Genomic DNA, 27709 nt, shown 5'->3' with positions numbered 1-27709 from the left:
ATATATGTTTACTACGGACCGTGTAATGCACTGTAATTCTCTAATAGTTGTTTACTATTATGCAAGCCTACCCCTTTGACTAATCAGATGTAAATTAGCTAGAATGATAACAGTATCAGTATACCTAATCTATTGTGTTGTCTTTTCTATCGCCAACGTTGTTAGACGGACTAGGTGGCTTTGATAAATGGTACGAGAAATAATTAAAGCATTTTAGCATACTTCCTCTGATGGGATAGATCATATACACGTATCTATAAAAGTGCCGTATATACTCACCAAGAAAGTCAAGGTCATCGACGTATGGCAGCAGACTGGAGGGGTGATGTGTAAGAGACAAGGGCATACTGGCGGCCGAAGGAGATGGCGGGCCAGGTGGCGGTGCGGGGCTCAGCTCATCTGGAGATGATGGCGCGAGTTGAGGCAGCGGAAGCGCCGGCAGCGAAGTGAGCTGTGAAAGGCCGGGTAGGCTCACGCCGACGCTCACGCCCATGCCGAGTGCGCCCACGTTGAGACTCAGCCCCGCGGGGCCTGAGGAGCCCCCCGCCACCGGCGATAGCGTCGACTGCCCGCAAGCGCCCGACCACAGAGCCGACGGATGCAGGGAACTACGAAGGACCACAACAGAAAGGCCACCCCCACCACAGTGATGCATTAATCCCGAACACGATGATATCGACAACAAGAAGAAAAACAAAACAGAACCATAACTACAGCCGTTAGGTTTTAGTTCGGACAGCGGTCTACTACTGCAGTTTCATCATTATTATAATCATCGCCACAATCAGGCTGACCATCATCACCACCTTAAGTATCATCTTTATCTTGCGTTTCCGTTCAACTTTACTACAGTCTTTTCGCCCTAACAAATAACAATTAAGATTCGTCGTCAGTGCATGGTTATGAGATTGGTGATGCGATGTTGCGCGCATTGCACGAGTTCCAACATGATAAACATACGACGATGAATGAATATAGAAGAGAACGACTCTGGAACGACAAGTTAGTCGCGTCTGCTGTCACTGAACACGGCAACGATGACGAGGAAGTGGCTTCACTGCTATTTGACAGAGCTCACACACACGCGCGTGGCAGCTTCACTCTAGCGCCGTTCCACCACTCTGTCACTGTGGCACCCCGCAAATAGTCCGCTCGCGAGGAGTGAGCGAAGGCAGTAGCACAAGGTCACTGAGGCATTTACGAGGAGGGGCAAAGCTGAATGCCAAGTAACATACTGACTGACGTCAAGTTTCATTAGTCATCATTGACGAATTGTTGCTGCTCCTGCTTCTGCTGCCACTGCACAGATTGGTCCCTGGTTGGCCGCCATGATGGCCTACGGCTGCAGCGACCCTATCTGCCCTGCCGTTGTCATGCTTGCTGGACAGCAGCGAGTGGAAGGCCGGCATCGTTTTGTGACAGGAGTCAGGACGATAGGGGGAGACGCAGAAAGAGAGGGAGGGGAGCAAGTGAGAGGGACAATGAAGTCATAAAACGTGAGGAATAACTATAGTGCACAAACAGCTAACTAGCACGCGCTGATGATATTCAAATAGATGCGAACGACGATGGCAACCAGAATGGATTTGGTTGAATCCAAAAGTTGAAAAGGGGGACCAATTAAGCGTTTTTTTGTTATTATCTTCATCCGATTTACCTTTTTGATTGTTTTTAGCGGCAACGACACTAACCGTTGGGAGAGGTGCTGGAGTTGTGCACTCCCGAGGATTTGTAAAGATTGCTGCTGCTGCTGTTGCTGTTGTTGTTGTTGTTGTTGCTGTTGCTGTTGTTGTTGCTGTTGCTGTTGCTGCGAGTGATGGTGCTGTTGTAGCTGTTGATGAAGCTGGTGTTGGTGTGATGTGAGCGGGGTGGGTGTGCCCTGGCCCTGAGGCACGGGCTGGCCGGGGCCCGGGGGATTAGTGTTGGTGCCGCTGTCCGAATCAAGGGATCTCTGGTTGGATAACGAGCAGGGTGACGGAGATTGCCCACTCATCGTACTCGCACACGCAAGTTGTCTGCTTGCTCATAGTGCTCGCAGCCTGCCCTCTCGCGGGCGCCTTACATGTGCTCGCTCTAGCTACTATGGGCCGGGAACAGCCGCCCGGAAATAATCGGCCGACGAGAGCGCGCGCGGGGTGGGGGGCAGCACGCGGCGGCGACCAGCACGCCTCGCTCGAGCCTCGCTCCTCGCCGCTGGAGGGCGCTGCGGGCGCGCGGAAAGTGGACGGCCTCAGGACTCGAGCCGCGACGAACAGCCTTCCTCATTGTCTCTGCAAAACAAATACACATCCATAGCAATGCCTACATTTGAATACGAATATTGGAATGGACTATATATATATATATAGTATATCACGTTTGACGCTTTATAGAAATTAGGATATATATAATCTGCAGTTAGAGAGTTAGCTGGCGTTAAGTAACATTTCATAACATGTACATGTTTGCCTCGCATATCATCATCATCATCATCATTTTTGTCATCAGGATCACGGGAGGCGGCCGTTGCCGTTCCTCCTGTTGCGATCCGCGTCAAAACAGCGTTGGAGCGCGCATCTGAGCTCGCTTGCCATGAGCGCCAAAACTGTGCAACAAGATGCGACTTCATGCGCCTTTACATCCTGATCGTAATGCCCATCATAACGTCGGCATGCAGAATCCTCGATGAAATTCATCGTCGTTTGAGGTTCACGCATGCACATATGCAATCAAATAGACACTAAGGTGGTGCAACAAAACCGCACCGGTAAAAGGCATGACATGTAGCACCAACGCTGCTGTTGACGCCACGAAGCGAATCGATATAGCCAGAATTTATTATACGTGCCTCTCTGTCATCACGTATCAATCACTACCGCTATTGATGAATTGAGACTATTATGTTTTGATCCTTTTTATAACTACTGTTACCGCCATATTATCGATGGTGGCGCGTATTTAAACAAGCTGATTAAAACAATTGCAGCACAAATCGTAATAGCAGCGTTGTGATGAAAACGTGACAAACCTCCTATACGATAGTGATGTGAACGACAAGAGCCTCATCAGCACTGGCAGGGACAGTCATTCCATCTATTGCAGAACTGCTAAAAAGGTACGAGTGACAATGAACGGGTGAAAACAGCACGATTGGCAGGCCGGTCGTCCGTTCGCTCGCTCTTTTCGAGTCACTTGTATCTTGATCGTGCTCATGCTATTGCTGTCGTTTACTACTGCCGGTATTGGCCGCACAGTGGTAGCGTGGCACGCGCGACACCCGCTAATCCGTGCCAACGGAGCCCGGGACAACGTTGGCCTGAGTCGGCCAGGCACACAACAGAAAAAAAAGAAAAAAAAAAAAAAAAAAGAAAAAACAACAATCACCATCACAAGCAGCGGCGGCATCGACGGAAGCAGCGCCGACGAAAGCGAAATTCAAGGACAAAGTCGGACGGTTCGAGGTAGCATCGGCAGCAGCATATAGACCGCCGATGTTGAGGTAAACCAACACAGCATGGCGTCGAGGCGACACCATTTCGTTGCCGCGAAGACTCATCGTCAGTTCATCCTTCCACTTCTCCATCCGTTCATCTGTCTGTCTGTCTATGTATCGGTATAGCTAACGAAGCAGATAGGCAGACGCGAGGTGCACGCCCGCCCGCGCATGTAGCCAGCCAGCCAGTCAACGAATCCAGCCGATGAGAATATTAGATAGGCAAACATTCGCTCGTTTTTGTGCAAATACTTTTCCCACTTTCTTATATAGTTTTTGCCAGCATAGTTCGCTCAGAATTCATCCAGGTCGCTATACCACCGTCAAAATTAAGAACTTCCGTGCGTGTAAACATCCATATCTTATATGTTATTATATCTTCACTTGAGGGCAGCGGGCGGGCTAGATAAATGGTTAGACCGAGCAGGGCTATAAGGTAATGCGTTGCCGCCCAATTAAGAATTTCTCGTTTATACTCGTGCTTAGGGCCCAGTCGTACTTTTCTCAGTTTTACAGTAAGGCTTCTTTAAATTTTACACTTGTTAACCATCTTCTGCTTTGATGCCCGCTCAGCGTGATGCGTTCAACTTCTAGTTGAAGAAGCTAAAGCTCGCTGGTTCAAAGCCCGCCATCGACACTGAGTAAACCTTTCTGTTGCCTATAAAGAAGGTCTTTAGGTAATAAAATCTAGGAACTCATAATTTGTGCCGGGTCGATTTGAAGCTCTGACAAATGGGCACCGTCAACAAAAGTGTTCCCCTTCAATTGCAATTTTATATCTGAATACGAGTGATGGTCGAATAAAGTTTCTATCGAAATTGTGAGGTATCTCGTAGTTGATACATCTTTTAAAGTTTTAACTAATATGTAAGTTCTACTACACAAATTATCGAAATAACCACACAGTTGTTCAATGAGTGAGATCAGTAATGTCGGATAGGCAAAACCGTTAAGCTAGTTGCGAGTATCATTTATATCTCTATTTACTTTTAATAGAAAAGACTGAGTCGAATAAGAAAAACCAGAACGACATCTTTCTTATGCGGTATTAATAACACTTTCCGGAAATTCGTGGCACATTTTCTTCAACATAATGATATTGGCTATAGTCTATTTTATCTGATAAAAGAGAAATCCATTCGTATTTAATTGTATATCACGTTCCATCTAAATAATTTTGTGTCAGATAATCCGATTTTCGTCATGAGTCCTTGAATTCTCTTTTATTTTGTTTATGCCACAAACTTTTTAAATAGTAAGGACCTGCGTCAAGGACAGCTCAAGTCATGTTCCCTATCCATGTCGTACACGGACCCAACTGTCGTCGTTTTTGAAGTCTAATTCAGAGCTGACCAGCCGATGCATTTCGGATTGTACTGCCCAATCGAATACACTGCTGCTTTTGAGAGTGATCTTCTTAAGAACCAACTGACTGAAGCCTATCTGTATATATATATATATATATATATATATATATATATATATATATAGATGAATAGAACAATTATGGACAAGCCCAGGAATTAGCCATAGCATGGTAGTCACTACTAACAACAAGGACAAAACCTTAAAGGAGGGGAATCTGAAAAAAACGAATTTTTTTATTGCTCACTTGTGCTTCAGCTAGCGTTAGAGTGAAAAAATGGACGGATCAGTGGCAGCAGCGAAACAATTTTGCCAAGCAAACCATTGTCGTGTTCCTCTCGTTGACTAGTTTTCTATTATTACTAGTTTTCTATTATTAACATCACAATTGTCATCTTCATCAACAGGAGTAGCATCGCCGTCATCACGATCACCAACACCCAGAAAATTTATCTGAAACTAACTAGTACGTGCTAGAGATCAGAACACGAAGCAGTGACAACAGAAGCCGCTGCTTCTGCAAGAGGTAAATGGCAACAGCCGATTGCACCGGTGACTCCACAAGCGAAGAAAAAAGATGGAGGTAGACAGAAGACAACCGCCGCCAGCAGTCGGCCGGCACGGAATCGTAAATGAATTCTGACGCGCTGTTAACGTTAGCCGACCAAGCTAGCGAGCGAGCAAGCTGCTGGTCAAACGACACGGAACGGCACAACTAGGAAGCTGCTTGCCTACGAGATGTGGCTGTGTGCGCCTGCATTATACTAGTATAATAATAACCATAGTAATAATCTGGCCGCTGGTAAAGCAAAAACGCGACAGTGGGACGGCGGGCCAGCAGCGAGGGTGCGTGAGCCTTGGGCATTTTTGAGCGTTATTACTGTTAGTTGGCTAAGCGGTGACGGTAAACCAAGCCGCTGGCGTCGTCGCCGGGCCTCGCGCATCGCCGCTCGGTTTTGGTGGTGGCAAGGGCGGTGGAGGCGACGGCGACGGTGTTGCGGTTCGACAGGGCGCTCGTCCGTTCAGCCACTGGCAGGCAAGCGAAAGCATATTTGCTAAGTAGCAAGTGAGTGGATGGACGCAGAGACGGACGCGCCTGGTTGTGCCTGCGGAAAAGCCGCAGGCACAGCTTAGATCAACTCAATGGTTCAATATATTCGATCGGTCTGCGCCTCCGTTCGGTCGGCCTGCTGGCCGCTTGATGATGTGCTGATGACGCTCTCTAACTCGATTTCCTTCTATCTTTCAGCCTCTGTTTCCTTCTTCTTGCCGCGTTCGGGTAACCTCTGTTATGTCGGCGGTATTGACTCGATACGGATATCGGCATACACGCGGCTACGTAACATCGCTGGCCGCTGTCGGTATCCTTTGCAGCCGGTGTCCATAGGCGTCCCATAACCAGACGTCGCAGGGCTGCGGTGCATTCTTGCGTCGGGCCGTCACCGTACGACGGGCCAACTGACTAGTCCGTCGTCGGAGTGAGCGGCCGCGATCGCCAACCGTCGCTAATATTGATATCAGAAACAGCGGTAGCCGCAGCAGCGATCGTAATATTAGCCAACCCTCAGTCAGTGATTATTGGTCTTTGCGTGCTATTCTGCCCGACTAGCAAGACGTAGGCTGGAAACAGGCAGGCAGGCAGGCAGGCAGGCATCGCCAGTGGCACAAGGACCCTTTCTGCCCACTACCACCAGCACTGTCGTTGTCGTCATCATCGTCACCACCTCCGCCTCAACTGCCTCGTTGGCCTTGAGCGACCTGGAAAGGCAGAGCACACTGTCCCGCCGTCACCGTCGCCGTCGCCGTCGCTGAGCTGCGCTCACCGCCTGCCCCCTTTCGATTTGTCTTTTTCTCTCGCTGCACACTCGCTATGTGCTGCTGATCGCCGTTGGTTTCGTTCTAATAGCAAGCAATAGCTGACTATGGTGCCGATGGCGCCCGGCCACGAAGCTGACCTTGATGCAAAGGCAGACGGAGCATCAACAGCCATCATCGGCAGTAGCAACAACATCAGCGGCTCAGCCGTAACCACCAGCAAATTACATTATACTACTAGTATTAACAGTAGTGAGAGCATTAGTCGGCACCAACACTCGCGGGCGGCGGCTGTGCGACCAGCCACAACAGCAGCCCTAGAGACGAACGCATCGCTTCGCTGGCTATCGCTCACTCTCCAGCGAGCCTTCTGCTTCCGTAGCTGCCGTTTCATTCACGGTCGTCACCAGCTGATACTTGAGCGTTGCAGTAGCAGTGAGAACAGTAACGTTAATGTTAGCGATAGACGGCAAACGCTGGCTCCGCACGCATCGAAAACAGCGCTCTCAGCTGTTGCTGCTGTGAGACCGTAGACTCACAAGTAAGTAAACATGACAGCCAACTAACAAGCCACCACTTATCGTCGGCCAGAACTACAGCCATCGGCAAAAGAGAAACCAGCATCGCGTCAGCAGCAGCGAACCGCCAATCGTCCATGACGAACGCCAATCATAGCCAGAGTCAGGCCGAACGCAAATAGAGGGACAAATGTCAATCTTATTAAAGTATTTTCATCTCCTTCGTTCGATTTTTCGTTGATGTTCATTGCAGTTCACCAAAGCCATCGCTGACACTATTTTCGTTTTCATTTCGGCTCTCTCAGCTAGAGCAAACTGACGCCATTATCATCAGACGACATGATTGCCATCACTGGCCAGTGATACGGTGTGCTGCAAACGTGTTTACCTACTAAACTTAGAAACACGTGAGGCGATGTCGACGGAAGCAAGTTCAACCGCTGGCGCTGAGCCCAACACACACAAGGCGTGCACACGTTTAATCGGTGCGCCTCGGAGGTGTCCGGCTAGTACGCAAGAGTATTCTTCAAACCCCCCATTAAAGGAACAAGCTTGGAGTTAGGCGTAGATGGACATCCTTCGCATTGGGCCAAAAGTTAGTAGCTTAAAGCAGCGTTTAACGGCTGAACGTAAAATTTGAACAATTTCTAGATACGTTGGTTCTTAATGTTCTATTATTGTTTTGTTGAATCTATTGCTGCTACGATTGCGGCGTAATGCCAATGTCGAAGCAGTGGCTAACTAACTAGTTGCAAAGTAGATATCGATGCGTAATCGCGCAGGCCTAGCCCAGTAAGGACAACGTTGGTCACACGCGGTAATGATGTCTTTGGCTGGTTGTCCCCAAGTAGCTGAAGGCACTTTCGCTCTATATTGTTTTTTTGACCTGCAATCGGATTTAATTTTCCGTGTTGCTCCAACGAGTTGGCCCAATTGCGTCACTGTTCCTGCGAAGGTCTAGTTGAACGTTCGCTGAATGTCACATCTCCTACATAGACGTGCGGAAGTGGATTTTCTATTCAGGGAAATTGATTATGTAATGAAAGCACGTTTGTGAGCGGTAGCATCCTCTTTTTTATTTCTTTGCTAACGTCCTTCATAAACATATACGTGGCCAGCTGGCCTTGTTAGTTGTAATGTGCCATTTTCAAAATACGTTTTAGCCTAGGAAAGATGTAAGCCATGACGATAAGATTATTCCACGGTCTTGCAACGACGTGGAAGCCTTCTCGACATACGGATTCATAGTTCGTCGAGGACAAAACAAGCCACATAGTTATTTAGTTATCTACATACTATTCGGGCACCTAGGCTGACCAGACTCGACCCGATGTCCATCGACAGCCCTTTCCTTGTCCTCTGTTAGGGCTGCCTGGAACGGTAGCGATTATGGCAGTGATCTGCGATTATGTGATATAACTGTTATCTATTTAGTAAGCGAGTGGACATGACCTACCTAGCTAGGTAACACACTTATGACAGGTGCATAATGGCTGTTTCCACTAAACGCAGTCGGTTAATGTATAATTCTTACTTGTAAATAATAACGAAGTCGACGATATCCCAAACTTAATTCTTCTTTATCAGCTTTTAAGTTTAAAGCAGGACGGGCGCTCAGGCATGTATACGGATTTTTTTAGGGAGAAATAGGCCTTGCAAATGTTGTAAAGCTGGCGAAACTTTTACCGTCGAAGCATTAATCCTAATCATTTGCGTTGGTTCGGATATTGAGATGTTCGATTAGAAAATCAACTGTGGCGTGATAAACTCTAGAAAAATTAAATACTCTTATTGAATATCTGTTGCCTTTTTAGTATAGACAAATGTGTCATTGTTTCCATGTATAGCTTAGTTCTTTTCTAATATACACGTAAGTATAGGTACGTCCCTTTTAAGAGGCTTTAAGACGGCTTTCCAAAGCCGTTCGGATGCGTGTCATTGTTGGCAGCAAACATCTGGTGGCAGGTAAGAATCGCTTCGTTTTAGATAAAGCAGTGCTCCTTCGTATATAATTGTTATATCATATGATACAAGTTGTTATTAACTTCGTAATTTTGTAGTTTGATCATGGTATCATTGAAATCTCTGAGAACAGCCGCTGGTAATAACGATAATGTGTGGTGCCCAGATAAAGTTCGTCGATTGAAAAAAGGTGTATATAAGTAAATGTAAATCGAGCAACGACAGACCGTTGTTTTTGGGTAATGGATCGCGGGGTGGTAATAAAATAGTTAACCTACAGAAGAATTTTTGGCTCAGACTATAATACTAGAAAACAAGCCGATACGACGGCAAATCGTCTATATATCAACGTGCGAATTGAGGAAAAATAAAAAGAACGGGGAAGCTCTACTTGAGCTGGTGGCGACTTATGTAATGTACATTTCAGCCATAAAAGCTGAATAGCCCATCAAATCGACGAAACGCCATCGTGGCATATTTGGATTATTTAGTACGATACATTTTATCATTAACTCTGACCTTTCTACTTACACCTAGTATTAACTAAACTAGTAAGCTACTCGGAAGTGGCATCCGTTATCGCTACGAAGGATACGCTGTGGCGATCCGTATCAAAGGGTGGGAGATGATCGAAGACCAGTGGCAAACTCTACGCCACTGAACGTCCAGATAGTTCGCTGGACAACTTGTGTAAAGATTTAGATGGAGACCAATACGTAGAGTCATTTCATGTTCATTAATAGAACCAAACACAAAAAGACAGAAAGGTTACTTAGTGACGCTGGAGCATTTTTTTCTTAATTCGATTTTTTTTCCAAAAAAATGATTACGTTGTAACTTGATTACGTATTCTGGGCGTTTTTTTTTTTCTACTTAGCACAACGGTTTCATTGCCTCAATTGGGAATGAGTGTTTCTTCAGTGTATATTTCTTTTACTGAACCGCGTGGCATTTTTTTTTTCGATGTTTAGCTAAAATGCAAAGGTGAAAACCCGACCCACTTTTTCATTTTTTTGTTCTTAATGAAACTTGTATGATACAAAAATGCCCTGATACATGTAAACTCTCTTGGTACGCATTTTGCAAGGGGAGAATTATCCTTTTTTGCGATACCTTGGCAGACCTCATTGTAACCCTAGGTCGTGGTGATTTTTTATTGAAATTCTAGTCAAAGCCGAATCATTTAGAGTGTCTTCAGCAAAAAATATGGATCGTTCCTGTTTTTGACGCACACACTTGAAGATTTTGAATGACGATGGAAAGCTTTAAGTTTCAATAAATGTCTCTGGTTCGTGGTAGTTCAAATCTGATGTATGCCTGTTTCTAGAAAGTATGCTTGTTACAGAAAGCAGTAGACGTCGTAGCTATAAAAACTGCGTTCTGAGTAGACACCCTGCCGATAAGGCTTGGCTCAAGCGAGCTAATCTGAGTAGCGAATATGGAGTAAACTTAAATTCGTTTATTTGTGTGGGGATAACTTGAAATAGACACTGAGCCCTCAAGGCTCCTAGTCAGCTTTATTGCCTCGATTTCGCTGAGTAAGTAGGACAAGAATTGAAGGAGCTTTTGGTCTACGAGCTAGAGCCCAGGTGTTGTCGCTACCTTCTAATCCTTCCACCCTGAGCATTTTCGCGTATGTCACACTTGATCTATATTCAGAACGGTTCTACTTCCGGGACAACTACTTTGTGGTGCGCTGGCGTACTCAGCATTGTCGATAACTGTTAACTGTAGAAACAGACGGGAGGTGATGAGGTGGCAATGGCAATAAGCCTGACCTCTGTTGTTAGAAAACGTTGATAATTGAGACAATGCGTTTAGGCTAACATTAACATCTTGATAAAGAACCTGAAATTTTTTATACTGTCTTGATAATACTGTGATCTATCTAAGGTAATAAATAGGTAAATGTCTCAGTTTTTGTTTCAGCTCAGCTTATGACAGAGCAATGGATTTGTTTCCTGGCGGAATAGGGGTAAATAAAACGCAAAAGACTAGCTCCATTTTCGAAATATGGACCCTTACATAGGATTCTAGTGCTTTATGCAAACGAACACAACTTTCCATAGTAGCCTGATCGAGTGATCTATATACAATGTGACTAACTGCAACCTCGTAAGCGACCCGTAGCCAGACGCCAATATTGCCCAACTGAGTTAACTTAAACATCAACAATAAGATTCTTCAATTACAAAGCTGCTTGTTCTAGCCCCTTATATAAGTTTAGGCTTATATACGGCTGTAGAAATGGGTGTGATTCTTTCCTAGTGTAAACGTTGAGCTAAATGAGAAAACGCTCTGGTCTTCTGGAAAACTTTCATCTACTAATATAACCATTTCTTGATAAATTTTGCAGTGAGCCGTTGCCTATCGAGGCCAAAATAAGGATCAGTATAGGGTGCGACTGGCTCCCTCGTACGCGGGTCGAGTGGCAGCAGCTATTCAATTCCAACATTGTTGAATCGCAGTAGGAATAATCCAACCGATTGGGATCAGAGGTTGCTAGCACCACAAACTATCAATACATAAGCTAATTTAACATAGCGTCAAATTAGGCACCGCTACGAAACTAAGTGATAGTATGTAACATAAAAATAATAACCTAATACTCTATAACTACAACTTGCTCAAGTTATCGATGTTGAATCTTTGAGTAAAAATAGTTTTTATAAATTTGTTCGTCCGATTGGCCAAAACTAGATTGATATTCGATTTGTTTTAGCGCTGTAGGTATTGGCAAAGATGCGAGAGTTATTAATGGACAAATTGGCACAAGTGTTTCTGCTTCGATCTCCAGTGAAAATAATGGAATTGATAAAGCACCGTACAATTTTACTGCGCTTATCTCTGACTGATGGCATTTTGCTTCAACCACCAGGATGACGTTGTTTCAATACGACTGTTCTATCCCTCCTCAAACAAACAACCAGCCCCTGGCCTGATTAAAAAGCGTCATAAAAAGTTGTCTTAAATCCAATTTGCTGGGTCTTGACGAGCAATCAGATGCTGGCGGCATTACGAAGCCTTTGTACGCAAATTTACTGTGGTATCGTTTAGGTTAATTACAAAATCAAGCTTTAATCGCGTCTTTTTGCGTTTTTAGGTCCATTCGTTATGATATTAGCCTATGTCGTTTCGACAATCCTGGTAGTCCTTTACGGCTGAGATCTTGACCTATGCTATGGAGGCCTAATGTCAGGTCAGATGCGTAGGCGTATCCAAATGAAGATTCGTTACTTTTTGCGCTCAAAAAACAATTTAATCCCATAATTGAATTATGAAGTCAGGAACTGTTTATCTTGTAATAGCATCTAACATATGAAAAGCAATCTGTACGGGTCTATAGTGAGTACTTTGCAAAAAAAAAAAAACAAAAAAAAAAAAAACTAGACGAACACCAATACATCTTCTATAGTGACGCAAATAACGTTAAGCATAGTTTGGCAAGCCAATAATCTAACTTGAGTGGCATTTTTTCGTTGTAATCATGAAACAACGTCAGTCACTTTGTTGTGACACTTGAGTGATACCCTAAGAGCTTTCTCCATTTCAGCGCCGTAGTACAATGTCTGAGTCGGGTAGTCGTTCGGATCGATAGCTGACTTGATTAAGCGTATTCTCTTTTTGGTCAAACCGATTCCGTCTGCAGTGTTAGGGGCGCACTTCAGCAATGGCCATACCCAACCGAAGTCAAGACCAAGTACGAACATCCACGGAGTAAAACGCTACAAAATACCGAGAGGAATAACAGCAGTATCGCGAAACAGAAGCGAAACATCATGACGATCTTAGATCTCATAGCGCCAATACATAGAGCACTGCACACTGAAGTGGCAATCTTTTAGAAAATAGCGTCATATTAGGCGATCGGCTGTTTCCGAAGTATCGGTAGCAGAATTCGCAGTACATACACGATTATATATAACCTGAACATTGTCAAGTGGAGAAGCTGAACGTTGGTTCAGCTGTCGATCGTGTATCTAAATATTAGAATAACTTTAACATAAGACTGAACTGATCTACGAAATCATACTACACACAGAAGGCGCTTGGTTCGACAGGGGCGGTTGGTCAGCGAGCTCGAAAGCTGAGTGACTTTTAGGCTAAACCATTGATTCTTTGAATTTCAATCTAATTTGCACAATGCTATCGACAACTTAACTTGAGCCTAATACCCTAACACTAGAAAAAAATAACCACTCGTATTTATATCAGTAGCAAGATTGTTTTCCTAGGAAAAAACCATTATGTATAGACAATAGTCCCAAGACTAATTCATTTGCTGGTTCGATAACATGCAGTAGATGTACATTAATTGTAGTAATAGGCATTTTATTTTCCGAGTAAATGTGTTTTGAAAAGCCTGAGAGTTCGAATCGATATCGGGATCTGGCGCCGGAAGTACGAAAATGAACAGAAGCTCCTAAAACCAAGTTGGCCATCTTTATCGGCCTTGATGGCCCTCTTGCATGAGTCGGCGTATGGATTTCCTTTGTTTTAAATGTATGCAATCTGGCCGATCTCATTCTTGGTTAATCGTTCGACCCGGTGACTGATGTGGTACATACGTTTAGAAATGGGCATAGTACTGTTTGTGTAGACAAATATTCAGCTATGTTACTGGTGACAAGAGTATATGCGTCTAAAAACACTATCTATAAGGAGAGGACCTCAGCGAACTAACAGTTTGCTATTCGTTTGTATATGCTGGTATTAATTTATATAAGGCGTATAGAAACACTTTCCTCCCTAACAAATAGAGCCGAATGTGTTAAAAGAGCGTATTGTTAAAAAGTGTACAGCTTCAAATTCTCGAATTAGTTTGGATTTGCCAAACATGCACACCGTAAACTTTTTGCCAGAAGGGTTCCGGAACGGTCTTTTGCAGTGTTCAACATGAAAATGGCTTGTTCAAAGCATCCCCTTTGCAGTAAAGGTCATTGCTGTTAGGCCAAGCACACTTATCCGAAATGCCTGGTTAGCCTTAAAAGATATGTGTGGTGTAAAACTTCGCTTATTATTATTATCATTATTACCACGATTTTGTTGAGCGTGTGGGAATACTGGTTGGGTGCATCTGCCAGCATCAGCACATGCAATCGATTGTACAGATTTAAAGAGATCTGCTCCAATTTGGCCGTCCCGAAACGCTTGAGCTGCTGTATGAAATTTAAGGCCACTAAAGATAGTGATGATCGGCCTTTTTCAATTGGCATTACTCAATGCATTACGCAATGCAACAGCAGAGGGAAAAGGTAAAAATCCACTACGTGAGCAGCTATTTTCTTTAGATTTACGCCCACACCAAGTGCGGGATAGGCCACAAGCGAAATTTGCCCCATAGTGCTATTCTATAGTACTATGTCATTGAAGATCTATCGACTCGCGATAGAAATGTAGTTTCCATCACTTTTAGGAAGCTTACCTATGCTTTCAAGAAGCTGACAACTGATTGGTTACTTAGAATTGGTACGACACAATCTCATTAATGACCAGTATAAAAAAGAAGTATGATGAATTTTAAACATCTGACAACACTTCCGCTCCAACCTAGACTCGTGTGCCACATAAACATCAAACCAAAACAAAAAGACAACCTGAATGATTTTCGTTGCGTTATACGAATCAGATGCGGTACATATATCGTATCGATCTATCGTTCTCAGTTGTAGTTGTTATAAATTAGGCGTCAGATAGAGGACTTTAAACTTTCTTGCTTAAGCCACCCTGTAAAAAGAATTTAATTAGGTTGGCTGCCCCAATCAAACCGTCTATAGGCAGTCCAGTAATCGGTACCCCAAGTAACCTCTATATTAAGCTATTAATTCAAATATAATTTAGATACAAATAATGAAAAACTTTAAGATTAGCATGCTTTCAATTTAGACCACTTGAAATCATAGATGCATTCCGAAGTTTCTACAGGACGGTGCATTAAGTTGGGGCAAACGTGGCCATATGCTTATTTCCTGTTTCCGCTAGTAGGCAAAAGCTAGTTCTTTTTACAACGGAACAGCAAACTCGTTTTGGCAAACCATACTGCATTATTTTCAAAATTTGAGCGAAAGTAGTTCTATCCTGTTTTTCCGCGTTGAACGAATCCCCATCAAAATTAGAAATATCGTTTTTTCCGAAATCGACGGTCTACACTCTTGTCAGTTTCCATGTAACGTTTGAAAAATCAAAGGCAGACTTTCATTGCGGTGAAGTGAAAACCGGAAGGTCTTCACTTCACCGCAATGCTTTGATTTTTAAAAATAACTTCAAAAATCATTTTTAAAACACTGAGGTTTTTAATACAGAAATGAACGATCCTTTTGGAGTGGATAATATCAATTAACAACAGAGTCGCCCGGATAAGGTCCAATGGCTTGTTGTTTTTAGATCTTTTGCGCGAGTCCTTGCATTTTTGGCCTATTATTAGCAAAAAATTTAGTTCCACTGGACTGTCTTGTATGTAGCGTATTTGAGTGACACATAGGAGAGTCTATACCTACTAATATCCATAAGCGAAAGTTATTTACAAGTTAAAGTAGGATTATTTTGAAAATGACTAGTAAGCGGTTCAGGCTCCAAGCCAAAGCTGCACTTGCGATGGATGATTGCTCTATTTAATAAATCTAATTGCCAGGAGTGGCGCTTCTAGCCCGTGAAAAAAACGTTGTTAAGATATCTGTGTTTGTTTAGCCTTACATAACGAATACTCCTGATTTAGACCCGCCATGTTCATTATATAAACAGTATGCATTAGAATAGTAGCCTTTTGGAGTTCAATACGAACGAACGAAAGTAGGCAGTAAACCGTTGTGCTCGAATAAAGAAACTAGGAGAGAACTAAGGATTAATGAGATAACTATGATGCCACCTCGTTTTGTTGAATCCAAACATACTTTCTTCTCGACAAGAACGGTATAAACACGTTAGTCAATAATAACTCTCTATCAGGTCCAAATTTGACGGTATCGAGCCTTGGCTACCATCTTCCCTCTAGCAATAGCTTTCTTTTGGAGTCATACCGGAAATCGAACCGGATATTGTAGGTTTTTGTAATGCAGATGCATTCTCTTTAAGTACTTTTGCATTGAAAGATGCAGAGGTATTTAAGGAGAAAATCTGGAATAATTGTTCTCACAAAAGCATCATATTCAGTATTCTCATAGGTTTAGATAATAATATCAATATATATATATATATATATAATAATATAATAAAAATAATAAATATAATAAAGATAATAATATAATGATATTATGTTATAAAAGCGAACTCTTAGTATAAAAAATTATTAGACCTGTCACTTGAATCAAAGCTCCCGAGTATGGTTAGATTTCTCGATGTAGCGCGTTCATTTCAGCAGCTCTATGCGGTAGTATGTTTTACCTCTGACAATGAAAAAAAGTTACTTCGTCAGTCTTGTTATAGGGCACCTACAAGGAGGTGGGCGAGCTACCGTAACCCTAAAGAACGGAACGTTTAGTTCATATGGCCTTAATAGTAATAACGTTCAGTAAATCACCTTAATGCTGCTTTGATTATGTGCCCAATCGATTTACCAATTTCAACTTCTCTAAGCTGCATTTAATAAATAAAATATATGCGTATTAGTTCCCGAGTCCAGTTTCATAAATTCATATAAATACATATTCGAAGCAGATCACCTATATCGAACTCTATGACTAATAAGTCGATGACAAAGAGAGATCATCTATGATGCATGAACAGCCAATACGAAAACAGCCCCATCTCCGAAGGGGAAAAGAATAATTTAAGAACACTTATCAAACAGCTAATGATATCGTAAACAGACCTTAATTGATATACTTAAAGCAGCAAACGTCCGAGCGTCATTTCGAATTTACCCAGTGCAGCCTAACAATAACTGATCCATCGTTTCATCATCTCAAAATTTACGCCTTCATCTCAACGCAAGCGTCTTCACGCAAACAATAGTTTCCACCTCTCGGCTCAGCAAACGAACAACCAGACTTTACAGAGAATCTAAAGACGTGGATCATTGCAAGCTGTGCGAAGCAACGGGATAGAAACGCATATGCCTTAAAGTAGGCCTGACAATGCCTGTTTGACATGACCTTCGAATAAGCCCATTTGCATCAGTTAGCTGTTTTATGTACTTTTGATTAAGAGTTAATTTATAAAATGTGTCTACCCTACTTCATTAGTGGATCCCCGTAAAAAAGATATTCGCATTAGACTTTTTTAATATGTACGTATCCGATCAGTGAAAATGCACGAGGGTCTCTATTTAATCGCCATATACGATTTAAAGTATGCAACACAATGCACACTGCAGGAGAACGTAGAATAAGGCCATGGCAGACTAGCATCTGCCGCAGTGCAAGTCGGGCACCGCCGCCAGATTACGCCGTACGCCAGGTATTGACTCACCCCTGTCTACGGATCAACTATAGCAGCAAACGCAGACAAACAGATCACTATGTGCAAAGACACGCTCGTACAGGTATTCACACAGGACGCACACCCACACACACACAGACAGACACACTCGTAACAAACACGATCACCCTCGCGGACGCTGGTTGTACGTAGTCTTTCATCGGGTTCCGCTCTCCTGATGGAGCACGCAGTTTACGAGAAGCGCATGAGCGGGAGCTAGCAATCGATTAATGGTAGTGTGGGATGCCGACATCATTGCCGCGGCCCAGTGTTCACAACCGCTGCCGTTTCGATTGCGAGGCAGCAACTTCAACAGTAACAGCTTTCGCAATTCGCGTCTGTCCGTTTCAGCCGTGCTTGTCGTAGCGGGCGTTTTGACGCGGTAGGCTGACTGTCGATGGCTGCCGTCTCTGGCGCGACATCGCCGCCGATCGAGATCTCCTTAAATGAATGGGCCCACTATCCGTCGCCACTCCGTCGCTAGTGAAGTCTCCTTTCTGACGACGGTGGTCATTGTAAATAACTGCCGCTCAAATCGCTGCTGCCCTAGAGCAGCTGCGAACAAGCAGCGAAAGACCAATCCATAGAACGCGGAGACCGTGAATGTGCTTATATGTGTGACAGATAGAGAGGGAGAGACCACCCCAGTTGACAGCTCTGGTCGGACTGGCTGCCGTTGTTGGCTTGAGAGCTGGAACGAAGAAGAGTTACTCTCTGTTTGTATCAAGCTGAAATGCGAGCGATGGTGTCGGGCTGGTGGGAATTCCATTAGTTATGTATGTAGGCCCGAGGAAAACACAAGTATATGAGCGACGTGAGGATATTAAATTTATTTTAAAATATTCATAAAGGTTGTCACAGAACTAGCCTTCTAAGAGGCCTTTTTTAGGCACCAACACAGTGGCAAGAGCTCCACTAGAAAAGGGAAGACGCCACAAATCGCGCCTCGGCTTGCCATCACGCACAAAACGATTGAAAGCAAAACAAACTATTGTTATAATTTGCTGTAATCATGTCTATGTTCTACCCGGAAATGGATGTGTATTCAGTTTTATCGTATGCTGCAAATAGGATTTTTTTTTACAGAACGTCAGTTAACGAAAGTTCAACGGGTAGTTGAAACTAACTAGCACTCCAACAGATGCCACCGGCAAGTGATGTTATTTTAAAATGTTTTTGTCAGTTTTTCCTCCCTGTGAGAGAATCGCTCGACCCAGCTGCAGCCTTGCCATGTTATGCTATTCTATGCTGTCCTTCAATCGCACGTAGCACTTCAACTCTGACATATATTAGAGTCCATCAGAATAGTCGAACGAAATATGTGTATTTGACATTACTCTGACAGTACAGCACTGTAATCATTCATTGTTTTAAGAAAACAAGTATAAATAGACGCAGGCTTTACCGCAGTTCTATTTATCCATTTGCATGGGTCTTACGTGTAAGCCTGCTGATCTTTAATAAACTAGATACTACGCAATAGATCGAGCTTCCTAGAAAGCTATGCGCCGAGCTGTTTACCGCAAGAAACATAGCCGTCTGATACGGCTCTGACTGAAAGGTTCTCAATGAAAAGGAAGTTACGTATAGACATCGCTGCAAAGGTGAAGATCATCCAGTGCTCTCGGTTCACGTGCTGGGCAGCATCTGCAGTTTTCTGTCGCGGTTATTTGTGCATAGTTGACCTAACGGACACAAAAAATATGAGATAGTCCGATCGGCTTCTGTTCCATACGATTCTGGAACGAATTTCACGAATAAAAAATAACCGATTTATAATGCACGTCGCGAGAATTCACAATGGCGAAGCTTACATTCGACTTGAAGTTACGACGGAAAATTCAGTGAAGATCAGATAAGTTTACTACAGGTACGAGCGTTGTACTCGCACTCAGAGGCAAACGGCGCTTGTTTCGTTCAAGTGTTCCCATAAACGCTGAGCGAAAACATATGCTAACGTACATTTCTACTGCCCACATTAGTAACCCTATTAAATTGATCATCCAACGAGGTATTAGCGACTTCACGAAAGTAATCGATCCTTCGTTTAATCGGTGTATGGGCCATATATGTGTGCAACCATATGCATTGGTTTGAATTGAAAAACGTATGCTTTCGAAAATATGAGATGATTTTCCCTATATATACACATGTATATTGATTGGCGAGTCAGCTCGACCGAACGAGTCGTTTATCGTGGCCGTAACATCTTGTTCGTTGCTTTAAGTCAATAAAAACCAATTCAATTATATTATTGAGCAAAGATAGTTTAACAAGCATATATATAGCAAATGAATATCGAAATTCAGAATTAGATTTACTATCGAATATGACCGTGTATCCAGTTGATGCTCGCTCTTGAATATAGCCAGCGAGAGTTATACAACGACCTAGGACTTCGATAGACGTAAGTATCATTGCCTGATTTTCGTGACCACTGTCGTCTGAGCGATGACTTCAGCTCTTATCCTGTATTTTTTTCCATTCGCTTCCAACAATCAATGCCTGTGGTGAAAGAAAAGTCTCAATCGTAGCAGAACGCCACCGACAGAAGATAAACACTTTTGTCCTGACTAAGGCGATCATATACCTACATTGTCCCTGGCCGGCTAACGGCGAAGGTGCGTTATGAAAGTTACGCTCAGTCCTCAATAGGCGATTTTTCCTACGCGATAATGAGCACAACCAGGTCAAGGAAGGTAAGGGACGACACTCCACCAACGGCGTGCACTTGGCTATGTAATTTACTGAAGGGCCTTCAAAAAAGGCTCTCTCGGAGATCATCCCGTTCGGGGCACATGATATACAACGCCAATCATCGTAAAAATACAATCATGCCGCTGAAAGGAAGAACCCTCGTTTTACTGCCGTATAAATATGCTCAGTTAACCATAGATATGCACACTCATACAAATACACACGGGCAAGCGGACGTGAACGCCAGCAAGCGACCAGACAACTAACCAAAGAGTAGGTCGTTTGATCTCTATGCATATTTTCTAGCCTGTAGTGTAAACCATTACCGGACCGTGGTGTATACTGGAAACCTTGAACCATCTCGTGAAGCATTCTGGCCAGTCGCCCAGAATCGTTGTCGCATCCCCTTAGACTTTTTAGACTCAACGGGTTACGGGCTACGGGCTACTGACAGGGAGAGGTCAGCTTTTTGCGTATATCGCTCCTGGTAGCCGAATTTGCTACCCACCAGCTCCCCGCCGCTCGTATTCGCTAGACCTAAAGAGCTGTCAAAATCCGATCTATGTTTGGTGCCAGTCGACAGACAAACAACACGGTTGGCAGTCACCATTTTTTCTTGTTTTTTTCCAGAGCATGCCCTCTGCTTAGATGCGTTTTCCAGGCTAAATATTCGATGCTGAAAGAAATCGACGTGCAGAAAAGCTCCAGAAGATGACGTGCGTCTGTTCGTCGTGTGCTTGATTCGACATTTTCAGGACACCGAATACAAACAAGCACGCCCTTTCCGAGCAGAATAAATCAAACAATCTGTTAGAAAACGTGGGCTAGTCATGTGTTTCTAAACTACGTTTGGTGTAGAATTCCAAGGTTCGACAGATCGATAAGTGATCAATACGTTGAACGTGGAACGACCGTTTAATGCTCTGAATTAATTCCTCCGTCGTTCAGATCTAATTCTTTGTTGCCTCTGGTTACTCATCAGCATTGAATAGAGTCAGCTTATCGGCAGCTTTCGCTGTTGTGGGTGTCATTATTAATGAACCTTGCTAATCTACAGCACCAGATGGTTCAGCAGCGAAATTTCACAATCAGTCACCATACGATTGAGAGACGAGGCAACTTGCGCAACGAAATTGCACCAAACGCATATTTGTCAGCGACAATATAAGACCTGGAAACGGAGGCGACCCATTAACCTCTTGTAGGATGTCGGGACTGATTCAGTGACTAATATTTAGCAGACTGTTTGCGGCAATGGCAGTATTACTGGTAGTACGGCATTATCGCAGAACCGACGGCAACAACAAAAGCACATATGCAATACCTACAAAGGAACTACAGCAAGAGTACATAGTAACGTCCACCGACAGATGCATAGACTTCGACCTGGGCCGGTATCCTCTCGACCTTTACAATTTACTTTCTGGTAGTCTTTTAGTAAAGCAGTCTGTCTGCTTATCGATCTGGTAGGATGCCCGCAGGCTTTTGCCTGCCACTGTTGCACACTGCGTTGCCCACCACTGTTACGGTGAGGGCAATTGTTGCTGTTGCGGCAGCCAAGTCTGGCGGTGTTACTCCTCAGCGAGCGCTGGCCTGGAAGGAGACCCTGATCAGCTGACTCTGCGAACTGGCCTAACCGGCCCTACGCATCAGAGTTAAACCAATATGGCTATCGCTATTTGCTACTGTTTCAGCAGGTGCTCTTCTACGAGCAGCAGCATCACTACAGACAATACAGCAGTGGATGGTCTCGCCACTATCCTTCAGTGCAGCGGCAGTCAATTCCTCACAAGAAAATCTCTCATTAGGTGGGTGACACTCTCGTAGGGAATTAAGTCTACTGTTGCCTGATACGCTGGAACGGTGCTAAATGGTCGGGTTCGATCGCTTGTTGTGAATGTGTATGAGTGCATGCTTACGTGCATAGATGTGGCTATATATGACTGAGAGTCTTTAGAAATATGTGTCTGCGTGTTTTTACTGCCGCTGCCAATACCCCTGGCAACGCAGTCGTAGCGGCCGAAGCAGCGATTGGCCCTCTACCGGCTGCTGTAGCCGGCTGGCGCAAGCGAGAGATGCGCGCGTGATGTAACCGAAATCAAGGTCGTCCACCACGCGAACGTTGGTTGGCGCAGACAGCACGGTTATTTCAAAGATCAGTACTGGAAACACCAACGAGATCGCTTGTCGCTCGTTCGTCGTTGTCGAGGCTAGTTGACGGCGACGAGGACGTCGTCATGCTAATAGCGCACAGTTTGCCTCATGCTTCCTCGATCTGTCAATAGTTGGCGAAATCGTTAACAGTGGAAAAAGAGATCTGCTAACAATTGGGTTTCCAACATTTCAGTCGGGTCGTCTGAACATATCCGCCAGAACTTCAGCAGCTTACCCCTTCTGGAACATCGTTTATGCGGATAATAACTCTCTCAGTTGATTGCAATGTCCTATTACAGTTCCTACCAGAATCCTCGACCGCGAAACGGTCAAGACTGGAAAGACGGAGCTGCCCGTATTCGATCGTTAACAATAATGGAAAAGCGTAACGTCGACCCAATATTGCTGGCGTTAATCACGTACGCTACCGCATTGGAGGTTCCTCGTGTTTTTGCCTTAACAGATGTTAGTGAATAGTGGACCATGGCAGGAGAAATAAGTTGCCGCTGGCGCCGCCAGCATCCGCTACCACGAAACGGGGTCACTGGGTAATAAGAGCTCACGGTCAAACACCATGGCGAAGGCTACTGCACATGGTCACTAGTCAATGGCCGGCCAATGAGCCAAAAAATTCTTCATGCAAAGCTGACTAGCTCCTCGTAAGGCTCTTCTATATTCGACCTGTCCATATAGTTTTTACAATATGGCTGAGGGAGAGGAAAAGTTAACGAATGTCTGTTTACAACATATGTGCGATATAAACGCCTTTGTAACAGCTCTAGTTGTGGCAATGAATGTAGGATAACATAAGTTACGTTCAAGGTCAACGACCCTTTAGCATTGTTTCACAATCTGAAGCATTGAACGTTAAAACCGAAACCATTATAACTTTTGCCGCCAAAATGAACCAGCTGAACAGTTGAAAAATGTTTTTCTTCCGGTTTTGTTTGTCTTAAGTAAGCCTTAAGGAGCCAAAAAAAAAAAACAATGATAAAGACGCTAAAATGGAACGGTTCCACTGGTCATTTTTCTTTAATTTCAAGTTCTTTGAGACGTTTGCAGAAGCATTTACTACAGAAGCTAAAAACCCCGGTCACTTAACCTTTTAATCGCGTTAGGCTTAATGTTGCTCTAGAACGGAGCATAACGGAAAGAGGTAACTTGCGCCTTTACAGTTCACCTATACCTTTCAAAGTTCATCCTTTTTCCTTAGTTGCTCAATATCAAGTCAAACACGTGTCGCTAATCAGTTACTCCTCATATTGGATGAAAATGTTATAACTACTGATCGGAAAAAAGAAACATGATTTTTCTCATTTTTAAGCAAAAAAACATTATCTTAAGATGGATATATCACACAACTGTCCTCCAGCTTTCATTATGAATAGAGATAAAGCTAAAAGGCCCTGAGACACTTTTCTCGTCCGACCACCTACATTCAACGATGTTTTCTTTATACTGTGTCTGTAACTGATAAAAAGTTATCGTTTTATTGGCTGCATGGCTCGTTTTATGTTGGTCCACTATAATCGATATCCGTTACTGATTCATGGTACGAATTCAGTTGCGTGCTGACTCTTCTCCCGTCAAACGTAGAGAGGTGAGCGGCCATCGGTACCGTGAGCTTTGTGCAAGCACGCTTTTTCCAATCTTAGATGTCATGCCCATCTAAACGGCCTTCCTTCCTGGGCGTCTGGCTCGATTCGGCCCGCCGATCGGTGGGCCAAAAAGCACGAACCACCCAGCCAACGAATCAGTCAGTTGGTTTCATTCATATCGGTCTCGGCGCATCGTTCTCGCATTTTCGGTTACGCTGAGCGCTCCCTGAATGGAATCGATTGCACCCGGGACGGATCCGCGCAACTTTGTTGCTACCAAAAAGGGACAACTGTGCGCGGTTCCTGTTGTGTCTTTCCTTAAACAATTGCTCTTTGAGTTGCCTTCCTCGTACGTTTTACGTACGACGTCGCAATCGCTTGCAACGGCGGCAGCAACGACAATACGCTTTAACATTAGCGGCGGGATCAGCTGCTCAAGCTGCTGATTCGAAGGCCAATAACGGCAGCGGCGGCAGCAGAACCGGCCAAGCCAAGTGTTGTATAATCACAACTGTCAGATGCGGACACGCACATACATACACGCACCGTAATAATATTCACGTCCTCAACTCTGTTCTTCTTTGTCCAGATATCTACATATATATACACACACAGAAACACTATGGCGTGTGTGTGTGTGTGTGTGTGTATAGACATGAGCTTATGCGGCGAACAAACACCACAAGGTGAATCCAACAGTCTACCAGTTAAGTTTCTACCAGTCGTTGATAACATCTTCCGCAGCTAGACACTGCGTTGCATAACAATGAGTAGGGAACTCAGCGTTTCTGGAGTAAACAAAGTTAGTTTGTAGATCTGCTCCATTGTGCTTCCGCAATATATAGCTGGTTATATGGGCAACGTATTTTGAAACAGACATTGTACGGCGCCGGCCAGAGGCCTTGTATAGATGTGTTTCTCTCTCTGTATATACTATATATGCATATATATGGACCGCGCGCGGCGTTTCTTCGAACAAGGAAAATAAACGCCACTGAACCAGCATCGTCACGTATGTATATACACAATAGTGGGATAATAATAGAATAGTGAATCGTTTTAATGCTCCATAGCCAGAGCTTGACGCTCTGGCGCGTGACGTGGGCCGATACAAACATACGCCGTATCATTTGCCGTGGCCTACACACACACATGTGTGTACGTGAGTGTGTGTGTGTCTGCTTACTAGGTAAGCATGCCGGCGGGCGACTCTCTGTTCCGTCTGCTGTCCACCTATCCGTTTGCTATTGTTGTTGCCCCGAAACGCCCACCCCGTCTTCCTAAGGTACTCCACTCGTCGGCTGCAGCTGTTGCTGCCTCCGCGCGGCTTCCGCCGGCGACGTTGCCATCGGCCTTGGCTGGACTAGAGACGCATAGTCAATGGCGACCGTCACTAGTCGATGGTGTGCCAACAGCCTGACAAAAGTGGCATCGGACAAGGTCATTGAGGCCTGCGGCAGTAGCATCAACGCGATGGGCCCGCTCGTAATCGTCCGCCATCATTGTGATCGTTGTCGTCACAGGCAAAAATTCATTGTTGTCGATGTTGTTGTTAATTCGTTGGCTAGTTGATTGGTCGATGGCTGTCGCTCAATCGGTCGTTGGTCCTTTTTTTGAGTAGCATTAGAGGAGTGCTACAGGGGCCGGAGAGTCAGCCGACCGACCACTTGACGACTGGGTGACAGATTGACATTAGTTCTACATAACTGAACCGTTCCCGTCACCAGCCTATGCGCTAGAGAAGAGAGCAGCGGCAGCAGCGTTGGAGGAGCGATGCTGTTGGCGACGCCAAGTTGACCGCGTCAACCATTACTGCTTACGCCTAGTATAATATGCGCGGCATCACCAGGCAAGCCCTTACCCTACTCCATCCTGGAGCTCGGCTCACGATATATATATCTAACCTAACCTAGGGTGAAACTAAGCCAAAAGAGCACTTCAAGGTAAGATGCGCGGCAAACGGAAAAGAATACACTCACGCTAACAGACATCCACATTTAAACGGACCAAACTGACTCAGGTATACACCCATACAACTCTACAACAGGTGTTTCTAGCATCATCATATAATCGAGACAGACATCCGGCAGACGTCAAGCAGATGACGTCTGGAACGAATTGCCGTACTATATTACATTTGCAAAAAAAAAAAATGGACGACGGAACGCGTCAATTTTCGGCCGACCAACGAACGGGTGGATAACCGAAACGGTGCAGTTTCCTCTGCGACAACAGCAGCTGTTGTTACGACGTATAGACGACGCCGGTTCTAAAGTTTGAAGTACACCGTTTCAGAGATGACACAGAGATCCTGTGTTATATCATATCAATATGTGTAGCAATGCGTATGACTTAATGCCATGGTGTTTGCCATGCCATGATTCCGTTCGCGTCATAAACTATAGCAAAACGATATCAGGAGCATCCAACCTGTATCTTGCTAGACTCGTACATAGGTATTCTAACCAGTCTCAGACGTTTACACAAATAAACGATGTTATGAAATCTTAATAGGTGACGGGTTGCTTGATTTGATGGATCATGTCAACACGCTACATTAAAGACTACAGATAACCTCTTTCATATTCAATTGGGGCGTTCGCGTTTTACAGCAACTCGTATTCATGAAGCAACAAAGCTTCTACTTCTGCTGCTGCTGCTGCCGCCTGTACTTATATTTCTCTTTTATATATGGCTATAAGCACGACGGAAGATGATAGAAGCTACCATGGACATCGGCTTTGGAGCCAGTGGGTGTAAATAGGATCGTCAAATCGATCAGCTAAACATCTCTAGGAAGGGCCAAAGCTGCCACACTGGGCCGTAATCGGGCTGAACTGAGCAGTGTATATCGGTCAATTTAATTTCGCCTAACGAACTCCTAATCGCAAGCTTTACTCAGTGTCTTCTATTGGCAGAGGTAAATATTGTGAGCAATATTAGTATACAATGTTCAATTCTACCCGAAAATCGAAAGAGCGGTTTTCTGATCGACATATTTTACGCTCTCTGCAGTGAACGAAATTTCCATGTTGTTCTGTTATAGTTGCTGGTAGGGATATCTCATGTACGTTTCCCACTGTCGATGATTATACAGGCAGCGCAGACAAATTTTCAGGCTTGCAAACTTGTTTGAGAAACGAAGGGGACCCCAGCTAAATTCGTTATGTATATCTTAACTAACTTGTCTTCGAAACGGTTACTATTAAAGTGTCTATTAGAAATTTTTCCTTATTCCGTCATCTTTTCGAAGGCGCTTTGCAGATCTTGCGGCGTTTGTTTCGCAACTGTATACGCGTCGGTATACATGGTGGTCGTATGGCTGTTGCTGTACACTATGTGGAATCGTTAATAAGATAAACGCTCGAAACGCATCAGGCCGCCTTCCCCGTTCTGTTCGCTGGTCGAGGTAGTCCAGCTGCGATTACAGTAGAACTACTAAAAATCAAATAGATGCGTACTTTTTATAACACCAATCGCTTATTGCTTAAAGTTGGGGGGCAATACGTATAGAAATACTAACTAATACGTTGAAAACAAACGCATATAGATAATTATACACATCAATATATGTATGATCCTAGTAGGCTTGCATAACGTTCACGTTACGTAAGGATTACTGTGTTTCATCAATTCGTTACCGGCTCACATGCTTCTATCGGGCATCTAATAATAATAATAATAATAGAGCAGTTAATAAGACACAAACACAG

General features: G+C 44.2%; 2 protein-coding genes across 11 annotated transcripts in view; one reads left to right on the top strand and one right to left on the bottom strand.

Moving 5' to 3' along the window:
- nwk (FCH and double SH3 domains nervous wreck) overlaps positions 1-27709 on the top strand; it is a 107293-nt gene that overhangs the window by 30403 nt on the left and 49181 nt on the right. Inside the window, exons 1-2 of one of the 4 annotated variants that reach the window (XM_086984675.1) lie at positions 6881-7193; positions 7476-7765. The exons of 2 other annotated variants lie outside the window; for them this stretch is intronic. In XM_086984675.1, the coding sequence (XP_086840801.1) occupies positions 7739-7765 (27 nt within the window). In that variant the 5' untranslated portion in view covers positions 6881-7193; positions 7476-7738. Of the gene's footprint in view, positions 1-6880; positions 7194-7423; positions 7766-27709 lie in introns of those variants that run through there. One more of the 4 variants, XM_086984673.1, reaches the window with a different exon arrangement.
- Positions 1-27709, bottom strand: part of LOC111246425 (uncharacterized) — a 41930-nt gene that overhangs the window by 9790 nt on the left and 4431 nt on the right. For 5 of the 7 annotated variants that reach the window (XM_086984699.1, XM_022795990.2, XM_086984681.1 and 2 more), the window contains exons 2-3: positions 1692-2270; positions 280-608 (exon numbers count right to left, since the gene is read on the bottom strand). In XM_086984699.1, the coding sequence (XP_086840825.1) occupies positions 280-608; positions 1692-1993 (631 nt within the window). In that variant the 5' untranslated portion in view covers positions 1994-2270. Of the gene's footprint in view, positions 1-279; positions 609-1691; positions 2271-3007; positions 3296-8704; positions 27654-27709 lie in introns of those variants that run through there. The other 2 variants (XM_086984684.1, XM_086984695.1) reach the window with 2 other exon arrangements.

Source organism: Varroa destructor, unplaced genomic scaffold (assembly GCF_002443255.2).
Source record: "Varroa destructor unplaced genomic scaffold, Vdes_3.0 BEIS01000001.1, whole genome shotgun sequence".
NCBI classification, from domain to species: domain Eukaryota; kingdom Metazoa; phylum Arthropoda; class Arachnida; order Mesostigmata; family Varroidae; genus Varroa; species Varroa destructor.
This window is presented reverse-complemented; position numbering and strand designations above follow the sequence as displayed.